General features: G+C 41.2%; 1 protein-coding gene across 2 annotated transcripts; it reads left to right on the top strand.

Annotated features, from left to right (window-relative positions):
* The first annotated feature begins 1,328 nt into the window (after positions 1–1,328).
* On the top strand, positions 1,329–14,919 carry LOC105938138 (kelch-like family member 8). Of its 2 annotated transcripts, XM_036140312.1 has the most exons (12): positions 1,329–1,411; positions 3,813–4,035; positions 4,119–4,180; positions 6,080–6,245; positions 6,395–6,715; positions 8,050–8,236; positions 9,611–9,754; positions 9,890–10,001; positions 10,126–10,294; positions 10,394–10,553; positions 11,423–11,624; positions 13,446–14,919. In XM_036140312.1, the coding sequence occupies exons 2-12, from the start codon at positions 3,835–3,837 to the stop codon at positions 13,567–13,569; spliced, it is 1,848 nt and encodes a 615-aa protein (XP_035996205.1). In that variant the 5' UTR covers positions 1,329–1,411; positions 3,813–3,834; the 3' UTR covers positions 13,570–14,919. The 2 variants fall into 2 exon arrangements, with proteins under 2 accessions (XP_035996205.1, XP_035996206.1); XM_036140313.1 differs by lacking the exons at positions 1,329–1,411; positions 4,119–4,180 and having other exon boundaries at positions 3,973–4,035.
* The last annotated feature ends 1,476 nt before the right edge of the window (positions 14,920–16,395 follow it).

Here is a 16,395-nt window from a genome sequence, read left to right on the forward strand (position 1 = left end):
TTACCTGTTTGTTTTTTTGAGGGTTTTTTTTTTTTTATCCTTTCAGTGTACACCAAAGTGTCGACTGTCACTCAGGTCAATTTTTACTTGAAATTATTTCAGTATGCATCAGTCGTTACCAAAAGGTTTTAATTGGCATATATTGTTTTTCTACTAAGGACTATGGTACCTTTTTTGTAGTGGTAGTATGCACTGACTGGGTCCTAGTTGAGGCTGGATAGATTGCAACTACACCATTTAAAAGACCCTTGGGGGGGCTTCAAGAGAACTTCATTTGTTTTTGAGAAGCCTAAAGATGATTGAACGAAGGGACTAGGTTCTCTCCAGTGCAGAGCTTGTTCAGGAATGGCAGCAGGTGTGTGTTTCTGAATGCACAGGGAGAAAGCCCCTTTTAGAATGCTAAGAGAAGCTGCAAAAATGTCACTTGTCCCCAATAAAAATATCAGGAACATTTTGAGATTGTGCAGGATGCAGCAGCACTTGACTCTGTGGGGTAAAGTTATATATACATTTTCTGTTGAAGTCTTCATTGCACTTTCTGGAATATTTAAAAATGATGGCTGATTAGAGAATACAAAACTAACGCTACCATTATTTCTTTGTCATGCTGTCAATGAAACAAACCATGTCTGAGTGTATAGTTGCTTCTTATGAAAGGGAGTGTCCCAGCTTGTAATTCTGACCATTAACACAGAATGGTATCAGAAACAGAATAGATTAAAAACATTTAATCTTACCTGGTTTCATTTCCAGGTAAGAATCAAGAGTCTTTATCGTTAAAATAAACTCCCCAGATTGGACCTAAAATCCAGACCTAGTAGTTTGGAGAAGACACCGGGGGGGGGATCATGACAACCTCTTTAGGACTGATAAAGTAAGAATGCAGAATTTGGCTCATAACCTGGTATCTAGAATGTCAGGTCAATTTGCAGATACCTGCACCATGAACTTGATGCCATTCTCAATAGAAGTCTTTGAAACTCAATTGCTGTTCAACTGCAGTGTAGCTACCATTGAAACAACAGGCAACAACATATAGCAATATGGAAACAGCAAAGTTTGTGAAAAACATTTCTGCCAGTCTGCAAAACGTTTGATATTGATTACAATCACTGAGATTTCAAGGCATTTTGCGCTCCTCTAAAATTAAATTGGGCGAAATGAAATGTACTCAGTAAAAGTTCTAAACGATTATCTTAGTACAACTGTTTTCCCAAGGCCATGCCATCATATCTTTAATAGAAAATAATAATTAAAATCAGAGAAAACGTGGCCAGCTTCATAATTCTGTAGCGTGTTCCCGAGATGTCATTCTGTGAACTACAATACCCAGAAAGCACCTGCCGTCATAACAAACGTTCCAAACGGTCCACTCAAACAAGCCGGGGTTTACATCTTTCTGCGATATGAGGTATCCTGTCTGTACATATTAAACACTACCGAACAATTTACCTGATATTCTAACACTCTGCTCTGAACGTTTGGATAACTTCATCGTTAAATCTTCGCCATTTTCTGCTAAGCTTCCTGTCATGCCGACGCTGTTAGCAAGCAAGCTAGCCCGGCTAGCTTAATTTATCATGTTAATTGTCGCCGAAACGATCCATTTGTTGGATCCACTAGGAGTTACTTTAACTAAGGGTTCAGGAGTGGAGTGGTAAACAGCGTGGCTGATAGTTTGTATTCGTAAATGACAAACTGTGACTTGCGGGTTAATGTTTGTTGTGATAGATTTAATTTTAGCTTTTAGTGCACTTCCATGAAGCTGCAGGACATCTGGCTAATTCTTGGCGTTTAAAACCACAAGTGACGAAACGTCAGACAAAAATCTTGAATGACAGACGCGGTCAGAAATGGTTTCCAGCTACAGATCTGTTTAATCAGACTGATTCTAAACATGCGCACGATGTCAAATAAACGGGAACGTCTAATATAGGTCAACCAAGGCAGACTGCATGCTATATATAGAGGATTATTATTATTTATTTATTTTGCTGAACATTTGTGAAGTTTGTCGTCAAATGTTGCAGAGATTCCACGCCGAAATATTAATTTTTTATTCAAAAGGCATTGAAAGTGGTATAAGCAACACGTCCCGTTATAGAAAAGAGGAACGACTTGTCAACTACTTCCAGCAGGGTTTCTTTACAGTCCTAAAATAAAAGTCCTAATTCAGGTTTAGTATTTCCCAAGTCTGAATAAATATGAAAAAAGGAATGTGGAAACAGACTTAATTCTTTATCCTGTTCAGAGCAGGACAAATATTTTTACATGTCTAAAAAAATAATCCACCCTGCTTTCTCTCCTGGTTTTGAATCATGGACGGACGTAGAAATGCTGTATTCATTTATTAATTCATTGTCAGTGTGTCTATCAGTCTATTCAGTAATATCTTGGTTATCTATTTGTCCTTTCATCTATCCTTTCCTTTCTATCATCATCTATTCATCTATCATCCGCAGAGTAGATCGCCGAAGTCTCCTTTTGGTGTTGCGTACATAATTATGCAGATTTCTGAAAATGCTCGTGTCATTTGGGTTTGATGGAGCTCCTTTTCTTTTGCTCTCACAGCTGCAACAATGTCAGGTTTCTGTCATCCGTGAGGCTGCAGCGGGACAGTTCCCTTGTTTTTAATATAGTGGGTGTGACTTTAAAACGAACTACAGAGTGAAATAAAACTGGTGGGAGCTTTTGATCCTGGGTTTGTTTGATGGGCCTCCATGTTTCCCGCTCTCCCATCGCTGAGAGGACACTGAAGCTACTCAGAGCCAGCTTCATAAAGCTTTTAAAGCGCGGGCAGCTACGAGGTGTGGGGGACGTTTTAGCCCTGCGCTCTCTGATCTCGGCGTCTCAGCGACAAACATGTCCGCTGTAGTGTTTTTCTCCGGGTCATCAGTAGGTTGGGTCTTTATTGCTTGTCAAAGAGTCAACAGCGGGATCCAGAATGGACCAGGAAACCCCAAAAAAATGGCTACTGTAATAAGAAAAAACAAATATTTTTCCCCCTACTTTTACCTTTATTGCACATTTTTAACCTTTAACTTCATTGTAGAATCAACAAAAGGGCAGCACCACCCTGCGAGCCAGTTCCAGCTGCATATAAGTTTACAAGCTGCCATTGACCTCTGCCTTTTAGCCGTTATCGAAGCTTTAGTCATATTTGGGATGTTTTGCTGACTGCGCTGAGGTTTGAAACTAGTGTGAGCAAATAAAGTCTGTTCAACCTATGCAACTCACTTTATTAAGTTTGTGAGGGGGCATAACATTTCTCCAGTCCACATCCTTGACACCTGGCTGGCTGAAATATTTAGTCTGTTCCCGTCATTATGGAAATTCCTCAGCATTAGCTGTACTATACTTGCTAGATTTCTTTTTTTTTTTTTGATGCGAGAATGGTATGCGTTAGTCAGTGTTGAGGCAAAAAGGCTCTTGTAGCGTTGATGTGATGTTAGGAGTCTTTCTCGGTGGTTTATCGTGCATTTAAACCTGTATGGAATAATTTAATGGCTTATTTCTGCAGATTGCCCGCTTGAATCTCATTATTCTGGATTATCCTAACGATAGCCTGACCTATACTCATTTAATGCTTTAGAACCCCTATAAAGAGTCTTAAATTACTCATTTGTGTTGTTTAATGTAAAAAAATAGTATGATGTCAGGTGAGGTAAACTTCTTGAATATGGAGCTGGTGGGTTCAGCAGTTTTCAAAGCGTTCCTTCACTTTCTTCAAGCAGTGCATTAACTTTTAATATCTGAACACGAGTCCACTGAGGGTTCGGATCATGTTTTTTCCCCTCTCCTCGTCCCTGTAGGTCTTGTTTCCTGTAACCCGCCATGGCACCAGGGGATGTGGTGCCGGAGCATCCCAAACCGCAGCAGAAGTCCAAGGAGAAGCGTCCGGGAAGCCGGGCGCTGAAAGCAGAATGTGACCCCGACGGGTCCTTCGTCTTCGAGGCCCACGAAGCCTGGAAGGACTTCCATAACTCTCTCAGGCATTTCTACGAAGTCAGGGAGCTGTGTGACGTCACGCTGAAGGTAGACGTGAACCGCGTCCGTCGCTTACTCGTCAGCACCGCTGGCTCCACTGGCTGATGTGTTCTGTGTTTCTCTTTTTGTAGGTCGGCAGTAGGCTGATTCCCTGTCACAAGTTAGTCCTAGCTTGTGTTATCCCCTACTTCCGGTAGGTTTAGTTTTGTTTCTCTCAGGAGATCCTCTGGTTTAATTCCCGTGTTTGTTTGTTTTTTCATTTGTTTGAAAGTCAAACGTTGAATTAAGTCGGTCTTATCCATCGCATGGTATTATGGTGTGTGTTTTTTTTTTTTTTTTGGGCAATGTGGCTTTCCTGTTTGTGGTGTCTTAGGGGCAAAAAAAAGTTACCAATTTGATGCTAATTTATTAGAAATGGGCTCCCCCCCATCTCTGATGTGTGTGTAGTGCAAGCATGAAGAAGATATTGCCAGAAACCATAGATGGGAAATGGTGTTGAAGCTGATTTGCAGTTGTTGAATCAGCGTTAAATTGATGGGTTGCTTTGACATTCTATTTATTGAGGATGGCATATAAAAGGAGTCGCTGCTTTTTTTTTTCTAGTTTTAGTCTGGACTCGGTGGATGTATAAAAAGCTGCTAAATACCGACTTGTTTAGACAAGCATTCCAATCCCAAGCGACCTAATTTTGTTGACGCTTTTAGTATTGATCCATTTTGTCTTGTATTTTTTTTTTGTTACTGTGAAGCTTTTGTGAGTCTGTGTCTGTGAAAATCACTATAGAAATAGCTTGCTTACTTTTACTCAGTGCGTTCCTGACAGAAATATTTCAAGTTAGAGGCTATCGATTTTGGAGGATAGCCAAAAATTTGATTAACTGATACCTTTTTAAGCGACTGTGGCCTGATGGGTTGAGTAGTTGTCTCGCAATCAGAAGGTTGTAGGTTCGATTCCAGCTTTCCCTTGTCACACGTTGATGTGCTCCTGGGCAAGGCACTTAACCCCATGTTGCCTACCGAGCTGCGTATCGGTGTATAAATTAGGGCTGGGCGATAAATCGATTTAATCGATTAATTTGAATTTACAATTCTTTAAGATTTCATTTTTGGAAAATCTGGATTTTATTTTGCCAATACACTCATTGGGTTTCCATGAAGAGAACAGCGTGTGATGCTGAATATATGTTTAGGCAAAATTATTGTCAAAATATTGTTAAGTGGAAGCTTTTTTTTACTATAATACGAGGTACTTCATTTACTTAATTACTTTTTTTTAACTTAGTTTGAAGTTCAAAAGTGCAGTGAAGCCTGTTCTTAGCTCAATGTGTAATACCACTAGCAGCAAATGTCTTGTTATATTTTCATTGTTTATAATGGCACGGCTGCCATCTTGTTTTACAAACATGTTTCACAGCTTGTTTCTAGTTGCACTTTGAATCCAGGTCAACTCCCTGATGAAATGCTTGACATAAAGGCAAGGTTTTAAAATAATTTCTTTAATTTCTTTTTATGAAACAAAAAGGAGGAAAAAAATCGATTCATCTGATTTGGTATGATAAAATCTGAGATTTATTTTTTAATCCATATCACCCAGCCCTAGTATAAATGTGTGTGTGTTAGTGAGAAGGATTGGGTGAATGTAGCTCTAGTGTACAGCGCTTTAAGTGGTTAGCATGACTGGAAATGTGATGTATAAGTTCAATCCATTTCCCATTTTTATAAATTTTTTCTTTCTTTTTGTTAAAAACACCCTGAGCTTTGCCGAGGACATTTATACTCACTATTCCACTATGTGGTACAGAACCAGAGCAGGCTGGTTACATGAAAAAAACAGACGCTGGTTACATTGCTAAGTTTAAATTTGCTTATTAAAAACTTGCAATGGATTAACAGTTGTATCATGTGAAAAAATCTAATTATTATTATGATTATTATTATTATTTGGACAAGAGTTGCCTTTTTTTTTTTTACTTTTGGAAATAAAACTGCATCCTAAAGTGAACTATTTGTTTATGGCAACCTGCAGCTCACAGATTAGTTGTATTTTGTTTCAAGCAATTAGAAGTTCTAAGCCTTTGTTTCTCTCTCCTCAGGGCAATGTTCCTATCAGACATGTCGGAAGCCAAGCAGGACCTTATAGAGATTAAAGACTTTGATGGAGACGCCATCCAGGACTTGGTGCACTTTGCCTACTCCTCTAAACTCACTCTAACCGTCGACAACGTTCAGCCGCTGCTTTATGCCGCTTGCATCCTACAGGTAAGCAAAGTACTCTCTCTCTCTCAATAAGCTCTTTAGAGACTGACATGTTCTGAACTTTATTTATTTATAAAAAACCCTAGCGAATTGAAGAGAATGTAGAGTTCCAGGTCCTAATGTGCCGTGTGAACGCTGCCTGACTCTGCTAGGTTGAGCTGGTTGCCAGAGCTTGCTGTGAGTACATGAAGGCCCACTTCCACCCCACCAACTGCCTGGCAGTTCGAACCTTTGCCGAGAGCCACAACCGAGTGGACCTGATGGACATGGCAGACCGCTACGCCTGCGAGCACTTCACCGAGGTGGTGGAGTGCGAGGACTTCACGTGTGTGTCACCCCAACACCTGCGCACTCTGCTGTCCTCCTGCGACCTCAACATCCACTCCGAGACACAAGTGTATAACGCCGCCGTGAAGTGGCTGAAGGCAAACCCACGGCACCACGACGCCTGGCTGGACCAGATTATGTCTCAGGTCAGAGGACGTGGATTTCACTGCTGTTAATTGTGTTTGTTTGTCAGTCTTCAGTTTAGGAGGTTGGGAGAAAGCTGACCTTCATTGATGTTACCTACACTGGGTTCCTACGCCGTGGGGGTTGGGATGGAAAGTTCAGGTTTTTTCCCCCAGGTTTGGATGAGTATGGAGAAAAATGTTTCAAGACTTAATTCTTTGTCTAGAAGTTGTCTCTTTCCTCACATCCATCTTTCCTTCCTTCTTTCCTTCATCCCGTTCTTTCTTACTGGTGCCTTCCTGTCTTGTGTCCTCTCCCCCCTTCATGTCCCTCCTTTCTTTCTTTTGTTTGTACTTCTTTCCTTTTTTTAATTTTCCTCCCTCCATCTCTCTTTCATGTCATTCCTTCCTTCATGTCCTTCCTTCCTTCCTTCCTTGTATCCTACCTCTGCTTTTTGACTTTCCTTCCTTCCTTCCTTTCCATAATTCTTAATTTCTTACTTCATGTCCTTAATTCCTCCCTTCCTTCATTCCATCCTTGTATCCTACCTCTGCTGTTTGACCTTCCTTCCTTCCTTCCTTCCTTCCTTCCTTCCTTCCTTCCTTCCTTCCTTCCTTCCTTCCTTCCTTCCTTCCTTCCTTCCTTCCTTCCTTCCTTCCTTCCTTCCTTCCTTCCTTCCTTCCTTCCTTCCTTCCTTCCTTCCTTTCTTCCTTCCTTCCTTTCCATAATTCTTAATTTCTTACTTCATGTCCTTAATTCCTCCCTTCCTTCATTCCATCCTTGTATCCTACCTCTGCTGTTTGACCTTCCTTCCTTCCTTCCTTCCTTCCTTCCTTCCTTCCTTCCTTCCTTCCTTCCTTCCTTCCTTCCTTCCTTCCTTCCTTCCTTCCTTCCTTCCTTCCTTCCTTCCTTCCTTCCTTCCTTCCTTTCTTACTGGTGCCTTCTTTTCTTGTGTCCTCCCTCCCTCACGTCCCTCCGTTTTTTCTTGTGTTTGTACTTCTTTCCTTTCTTATCTTTCCTAACATCTCTCCTTCATATCCTTCATTTCTTCCTTGTGTCCTACTCAGCTTTCTGGCCTTCCCTCTTTTCTGTCTCTCCTTGTGTCCTAGTTCAGTGTCCTGCTTGCGTTCTTCATCTATCCTCCTATAGATCTCCAGTAAGTGTCTGAGCTGTTCTATATCTAAAGCCTTCCCACCAAAGTAATATCTGCTATAAATTTATAGAGATCTATATTTGCTATCTAAAACTAAAACCGACATTGCTGAGAGCTCCTGACTCTTGACTGTGGAAAAGTCTGCACATTAAAATGTAAATGAATGTATTTCTGAGGTCATTGTGTGACAGCTGCTCTCTGCAGGTGCGGCTCCCACTGCTGCCTGTGGAGTTTCTGACGGGAACGGTGGCGAAAGAAGAGATGATCAAAGGTAACCTGGACTGTCGGGACCTGATGGACGAGGCCAGGAACTACCATCTCCACCTCAGCAACAAGGTGGTTCCAGACTTTGAGTATTCGGTGCGGACCGTCCCACGGAGGCACACCGCAGGTACTGCTTGGAGGGAGGGGCTTAGGGCTTCTTTCACGTGATAGTTGTGCTGGACGATAAAAGAAAAAAAGCATATCGATAAAATAGAAATCGGACTGATTGATGTCGATAGTTATCTTAAGTGCAGTCCTGGTCGTTTTATACTGTTGCTTAGTGGCCTAATGTTAGATAAAGAACACCAAATTTAAACACAAACCTTTATTCAACCAAATTTTTACTAAAACTAAGTCTTAAAAAAGAAAAAACACCGTCTCTCTGAAGTCTTTGAAGCTTGGTGCAGGAGCTTTCCTGGGTCGGCAGTTGTGATTGGCTAGGATGATGTAGTGACTGTAGTATTAACCTAAATGATTGGCTAGAATACAAAAGGAAGGAAAACTGTTCTTCCATTGAACTTTTTATTGACCCCATTGAGCCACTCGTCTATCGATCGATATATATCGTTATTGAATTATCGTTCAGCCCCATGAAGAAGAGCAGCTGGCTTTCTGGCTGCTGCTTCAACAAATTCAAGGTTGTCCCTGTAGTGCCTAGCAGCTTTGATCGTACCTTTTAAACTTTCTGTACTGCTCGACATTTTTCTACAAATAACAATCTGAAGTGTGGCATGTGTAAATCTTTATAATCGAAGATAGGGCTGGACGATAATTCAATAACGATATATATCGATCGATAGACGTACATCGATGAAAGAGAAAAGGGTCAATAAGAAGTTCAATAGAATAAGAGTTTTCCTTCCTTTTGCATTCTAGCCTATCATGTAGGTTAATATTACATCATTACATCCTCCCAACCAATCACAACGCAGACCCAGGAACCAAGCTGCGCCCCCTTCAAAGAGTTCAGAGATCACACTTTTTTTTTTTTAAACTTGCAGTTTTGGTAAAAAGTTGGTTGAATAAAGGGTTGAGTTTGAATTCAGTGTTTGTGTGTTCTGTATATAAAATAGGTTGCTAAGCAACAGCATAAAAAGGTCAGAGCTGCACTTAAAATATTTGTATTCAATTTGTTGATAATTATCGATATTCATCAATATGATTTCTATTTTATCGATACACTTTTTTTCTCTATATCGTCCAGCCCTACTCTGAGATGAAACCCAGGCAGCTGCCTTAATTCATTCGTTCATTTAGGTGCCTTCGGCAGGCGTTTTACTGGACTGGGTTTTATTTAACAGCATTACAGTAAAGGAGTCTAAAATTTTCCACATTCTGATTAGTTGAAGATTTAAAAAAAAAAAACACGCTGAATATTTACATGGTGTAAAGAAGCCAGAATATCGCCGTCTCATCTTGAACTCTTACATTTCTGTGTTTGTCCTCACGTTTCAAACAACCAGTTATTTGCATTGCTCGTTACGTTCACCTCCCCGTTTAGGCGTTCTCTTCTGCGTGGGAGGCCGGGGAGGTTCTGGGGACCCGTTCCGCAGCATCGAATGCTACTCCATCACTAAAAACAGCTGGTTCTTCGGCCCGGAAATGAACAGCAGACGCCGTCACGTGGGCGTGATATCAGTCGCAGGTGAGGAGACATTTTCTCGTAAGGGTTTGAACAAAAATGATAAGCAATTTAAAAGCATAAAAAGGTATTATGTAGCTCACACACCGTGGAAGCCTCCTAACCCTACACGTTGGATGTTTTTCCGTTCTCCCACAGGTAAGGTTTATGCTGTTGGCGGCCACGATGGCAACGAACACTTGGGGAATATGGAGATGTTCGATCCACTCACCAACAAGTGGATGATGAAAGCCTCCATGAATACCAAACGGTACACACACTGTAATAAAACCACGTTAGAGCGCTGTTTGAGGCTCTCGTTTCATTCCACCCTCTGAGCATCGTGGTGTGTAGCAAACATAAGAGTGTTTTGTTTGTTTTTGTCGTCTCTCCAGGAGGGGGATAGCGCTGGCAGCCCTCGGCGGTCCGATATATGCTATCGGAGGCCTCGATGACAACTCCTGCTTCAACGACGTGGAGCGTTACGACATTGAGAGTGACAGCTGGAGCGCCGTGGCCCCGATGAACACGCCCAGAGGAGGGGTCGGATCCGTGGCTTTGGGGGTAGGAGCGGAAAGGAAAAGTCGATAATCTTATCAGCTCATGATGTAGGTCTCAGCACAGCTTCGATTTTTTATTTTTTTACTTTTTTTTTATTTTTAGAGCTACGTGTATGCAGTGGGAGGAAACGATGGCGTGGCGTCGCTTTCCAGCGTGGAGCGGTTCAATCCTCACCTCAACAAGTGGACGGAGGTCTGCGAGATGGGCCAGCGGCGGGCTGGGAACGGCGTCAGCAAACTCAACGGCTGCCTCTACGTCGTCGGTGAGAGAAGCGCGACGTCCTCCCCGGACAAACGTCAGGGTCAAATAAAATAGCCGGGAGCCTTTAAACAGCACGTCTGCTGTGTGTAGCTGGGACGTACTGAAGGATGGCCTTTGTGAAACACCCTCATCACATGCTTTAGTGTTACACACAGAGGCTCGAATCGAGACAAAAGTTCATGTTCTGCAACGCCGTCTTGGTCACTGATTCACGGGTTGACGTTTTACTGCACAGCTTGAATTTAAAGAGTTTCTTCTGCATTTATTGGGTTAGTTTGCGATGCGAACACTTTAAGTTAATTGAGGTGTTATTCCAATCAGATTTCTACGTCTCTGTACTTTTCACGTCATTGTTGTAGTACTCGAGTTCGAGTCATTAGCTAAATTTAGAGACTCGTGACTTGACTTGGACTTGAGCACCGATGACTCGAACTTGGACTCGGACTCCTACATTCAGATCATTCTGAATCATTCTCATTTTTTTTTATATCATTAGGCTATAATTTTAATATGTTATTAGAATATTATTTGGTGTATGATTTTAATATCTAAATTATTAGTGCAATGTGGTGGAGTGTGGATTTTTTTTTTTTAGTTTAAAAACATGTAGGCTATGCTTACTTTAGTGCGGAACTTGGACTCCAATTGATCAATAGTGACTCGACTCGGACTCGACTCGGATTTTTTTTTAATGACTTGGACTTGACTCGGACTTGAACACTGGAGACTCGAACCTGGACTCGGACTCGAGCCATAGTGACTTGACTACAACACTGTTTCACGCTTAGCAGGTTTACCGTGTATGAACGCTTGCCCTACATAGGTGCGTCGGGTTTTTAATAAACGTGTCCTTCTGGTGCTGTTTCGAAGGCGGCTTTGACGACAACTCGCCCCTGAGCTCCGTCGAGCGCTTTGACCCTCGAATGCACCGCTGGGAGTACGTAGCGGAGCTCACCACGCCGCGCGGAGGGGTAGGAGTGGCCACGGTGATGGGCAGAGTGTTTGCAGTCGGAGGACACAATGGAAACATATACCTGAACACAGTGGAGGCCTTCGAGCCGAGGATGAACAGGTGAGGAGTAGAGGAGTAGAGGAGGGGAAGATTACACAACCGAGGCCTCGACAGCAGCCAAGGCAAATGATTCACCACCGCAGTCGTTTTTTTTTTCTTTTGTCATAACGCAGACATGTCCCCATGTCTGACATCAGGATTAGTTTTCATTCCAAATATATTTATTGACATGCAGGGTTTCCGGTTCTAGTTCTTTAATTTTAAAAGCACTTTAGCTTTTAAAACAATGTTAAAACTGTTGATTTTAAAAGTGTAAAATCAGCAGCCAAGGGCTGCAGAGGCCTCTTCATCACCAGGTTATTTAAGTCACAGGGTGCTTGCGCAAGTCTTGAAAGTCATAATAAGTATGAAATTTTGAAACATTGTTTTCCAGACCTTGAAAAGTCTTGAATTCTGTGTGAAAGTCTTAATAAAGTATGGGAAAAAATGTGTGGTAGAATTTTACAGTATGCTCAAAGGCATTGTGAAATGAGAAATAGGAAGGTAGGCTATAAAACTATAATTTTACTAACTGGTCACGTACTGTATTAGCCTAAAGGAATCAAACACTTGTTTGATGTGAAATTCATGTACTTGTGATTTTCATGTTTTGAAATGTTTTCATCAGTAAAAGCATAATTTACTGTGAATAATGCATTTGTTCATTGAATACTAGCCTATAAAAATTAACATTTCTAATAAACAGTTTGTTCAATCTCAACCAATGAAGTAGGCAGTAGGCACACACGTAGACAAGTACATAAAGTTAAGGTCTTGGGAAAAAAATATCAGTTTTAAAAAAGTCTTTTTGGAAAAAGAGCAAGCACCCTGAGTCAGGTGTGTGGAGGCAGGGAAACACACAACATGCGGGTCAGTGGGCCTGCCAGGGTATTTCCTGAGGGACATTAAGCAGCACCAGCGGCAGATTCAAACCGTCAGTCCACTGCGTACTCTTGGCAATTTTTTTTTAATGAATTTCTTTTAAACATAAACATCATCAGTAGAACAAATGAAAAAAAAAGGGGGGGGGGGTAACCTAAAACAAAGACATTTAGTCATTTGCAGTCAGTTTTTTGAAGTCTATGACAGGCTGCCATATCTCATAGAAAGAATCTGATTTGCCTTTCTGTTCAAATCTTCTCTTTTCCAATTGAACATGTTTCATTATGTCCTGCAACAGATTAAGAAAAGATGGTGAGTTCTTATTTTTTACTGTTTAACAAAATAAGCCTCCTGGCTAAAAGTGTCAAAGATTTTATTCAACACTTTTTTTAATGAATGTTGCAAGTTTGCTTCTGTGATAATGTATCACAGAAGCGTCGATCTCATAGTAAATCTGTGTTCGATTACTTCTGGCTTTCTCCAAGACTTGGATGTGTGGCAAAAAACATTAAATTTGTAATTGAAATTGACGTGTAGGATTGAAAGTGAAAGCTGTCGAACTGAAATTTAAATTCAACGAAGGTATAACGCACGCTCATTAAACGGGCTCGTGATGCGGTTTTGCAAACCAGGCACATGGAAAATTTAAGCCATGATTTTAAGCGACTGTATGTGCAGACAGCAGCTACACGGTTCACTGGGAGCACATTTGACATAAAATCACTGACGGTCCAGCAACAAAAAGAGTCAAGTATAGTTAGGGGGTCCAGTATCCATCATTTAAACAAGCATCCTGGCCATCCTCGCTCTAATGTGATAAAGTGAAACAAAAACGATGAGGACAGCATTTTGTCATCAGGACGTACCACATCATGTGAAAACATAAACCGTTTTCCGAGGGTTTTCTGACTTTTAACGAACGTCTGATCAGCTTTTAACTGCATATTCTTTCTGTGTCAGATGGGAACTGGTGGGTTCCGTGTCCCACTGCCGCGCCGGAGCCGGCGTGGCCGTGTGCTCGTGTCACGTCAGCCAGATCAGAGACGTCGGCCAGGGCTCCAGCAACGTGGCCAACTGCATGTGACACGCGGGCCACGTCTGACGAGGCGGCTGACGGCAGAGCCGCCTCCGGACCCGACCCACTGCACAAAGCACAAAGCGAGCGGAGCCACTCGCCTCCACGCCGAAGGCCCGACGCTCGCTCAGCACGCCGTATCTGAAAAGGACAAAGTGCACACTGACAAGTTTCATTTCGTGTTTTTCTGCACTCCTGCTGGTGTTATTTGCAATCTTTAATGAAGTATTTAGTACTGTATTTTCTTCCGTTTTAGTCCATTTTGACTTTTGTTTTGAGTAGGCATTATTTGTTGAGCTTTTATTTAAGACAAACCTCCTGAGAAGCATCGTATTCGGAGGAATAGAGGCTGTAATGTGGGCCGGTGAGAAAGGATTTACGTTTTACCCGCGAGACGACTGCCACTGCGGCGCTGCACTTGTTTCATTTTCCCAGATCAGCAGCGGACTGGATCGTTTTTCTTTGAGTTAGGACACGGAGCCGTTTTTAACCTTTTCCTTTGCTCTGTTGGAGCAGTTTACACTTTTTCATGCGTTTTTGTTTCCAGTCGTATGCAGATCTAGCTGCCATTTAGGAGCCGACTTGTCCTTTAAGGAGCATTGCCGTTCAGTGCAGCCTAGAAACAAATCAGTCCTCACTTTAGGACCTCTAACACTCGGGGAAACACACTCCTGCAAGTGCCGAACAGAACAACAGCATCCAGATGTGCTCAATCCTTGTTGTTTCTGTTGCTGGCAGAAGTGTTATAAAGAGATCTAAGCACCTCTTTAGCTTGACAATATTTACAAGAAAAATTGGAGATTTTGTGAATGATGATAGCTGGACTGTCAGAAATCCTAATCGGTGCGTTTTTAAATGCGTACGCGAGTCAGACGAGGTTTGTATCTGCAGATGGTTCCATTATATTTCAATATATGATATAGACATTTTTGTATAATCGAACAATTCCTAACTATATAATCCGTTGCTGTTCTCTATTTTCCTAGAATAGACGTGAGGTCTGAGTATATTTTTGTCCAGATTGGGAAATTTCATGTTCTATGTTCATACGGTATGTTAATTTAACACAAGTGGCTCTGCTATTTGGGGAGAGAAAAAAAAATATTTATAGCCTTTTGGCAGAATTTTCAGAATAGGAATCCAGATAACTCAGATATACTGTTTGTACAAGAGAATTACAAAGTGTTGCACAGATGTTGTGCAGCTGGTGTTATCAATCATTTTTCTAGCGAACTTGAACTTTTGTCTTTTTCTAAATGTCAATGCATGCGATGTGTGGTGTTTGACTATATTGTGCTTCACGAACATAGTGTCGCTTTGAAATGGTTCAATAAAGTTGTGTTTGAATATTGTTGATTAGATCCCTCTTTTTTTCCCACCCAAGTTTACCTTTCATGAGTTTTATTTGTTTTAAACTGTACAGAAAAGGTATTGTTTATAGCATTTTCAATGTTTTATGTACACTTCACACAAATTACAGACAGAGGTTTTATTTTATGCTAAATTTCTCTTATCCACAGGTTTAAAATTATATACGTGCATGCTTAAATGCATACATACAGTCCTGCTGCTGTTTGGTTAAATGGTCCTTAGCAAGTTGGGGAGAACCAGATTTTTTTTCCTAGCTGATCACAAGCTCCTGGCGCGCTCATTCTGACTGGATGTATGAATGCTCCTTCTATCAGAAAGTTTCTTTAAATTGCTTTGTTTCTTGGCTCTTAAAGACAAGCACTAATTGATTTTTAACTATTCGCCATACACCTGTACCGCTGCCAGCTCAACAGACCCATCAGCAAGATGCTCCCACCACCGTGCTTGACAGCTGGGCTCTAGGTGTAAAAGCCTTTATTTTTAACATGTATTAGTTGCAGTCTTTTGTTCTTCTGAACTACAAACCTTTTTTTTTTTCTCCAGCTGGAAATTTGCTGTCTTGATTGAAGGTGTTGCTTTTTGAGCAGCGCTTCCAGCTTATGATTGGTGCAACACGGGTTAATTTCATTTCCTTTTTGCCGGTGACATTTTGGGACAGATGGTTGAAACCTGGACTCATTTTGGTGCTCCAACTGGACAGTAGCTATAAACACACAATGTTTATGTAAGGCTTGTGGGCTCAACCCCTCTGAGAGTTTATGTGCGGTAAAAGCGGGGATGCCAATCAGTTTAAATGAGCTTCGCATGTTCTCATAAAAGGAGTGGTCATATATCCAGCCGGGGTTATGTCCGAACCGTTTGGCTACAACAAGTGTGTGCTTTCTCTGCAAATATTTGTGGGAGTCTATGATTGCATATGAGCCCGTATCCATGAGAAAAAGCAGTAAAAAATTTACATTAAAATCTATTTTTTTTCTTGTTTTGGTGTTTCTGTTGTTTTCAATATTCTGCCACATTTTAAGACTTGAATTATACATGTCAAGAGTTTTACCCACCTAAAAATGTTCTATAATTAAAATAATAAGCAGCATTCAGTTAAAGTGCAGTCTTTTTACATAAAAGCTAAGAAAAAGGAGTAAAACGAACCAGAAACATTGTTTTCCTCTAATAAAATGATGATGGATTGAGTCGATTAAGACACTTCATCCTTGTGAGGTTGTATGAAGAATTACAAATGATAATTTCATTTAAACGTTTTGTAACATCCTGCTAAGACTTGTTAAAAAGTAACAGTTTGAAGACAATCTGAGCTGTTTGGATTTATTGGCATCTGACACGTGGATGCTGTAAACGGTCCTCTGGACTTTGGGGTTTTGCCGTCCAAAGTGTTATGTACCGTCCTGCAATCATCCTCTGTAATTACAGCTTCATTGTACGATGTGTTTATGCACTAAAAGTTTGGGA

This window comes from Fundulus heteroclitus, chromosome 8 (assembly GCF_011125445.2).
Source record: "Fundulus heteroclitus isolate FHET01 chromosome 8, MU-UCD_Fhet_4.1, whole genome shotgun sequence".
In the NCBI taxonomy this organism is placed as follows: Eukaryota; Metazoa; Chordata; class Actinopteri; order Cyprinodontiformes; family Fundulidae; genus Fundulus; species Fundulus heteroclitus.

What these genes read in the sequence shown, in the direction of transcription:
- LOC105938138 (XM_036140312.1), top strand. Translation starts at nt 3,835, where the DNA reads ATGGCACCAGGGGATGTGGTGCCGGAGCATCCCAAACCGCAGCAGAAG. An exon ending in GCCTCCATGAATACCAAACG is followed by an intron (nt 10,002 to 10,125) that starts GTACACACACTG and finishes TCGTCTCTCCAG; the next exon opens with GAGGGGGATAGCGCTGGCAG. An exon ending in TCGGATCCGTGGCTTTGGGG is followed by an intron (nt 10,295 to 10,393) that starts GTAGGAGCGGAA and finishes TTTTATTTTTAG; the next exon opens with AGCTACGTGTATGCAGTGGG.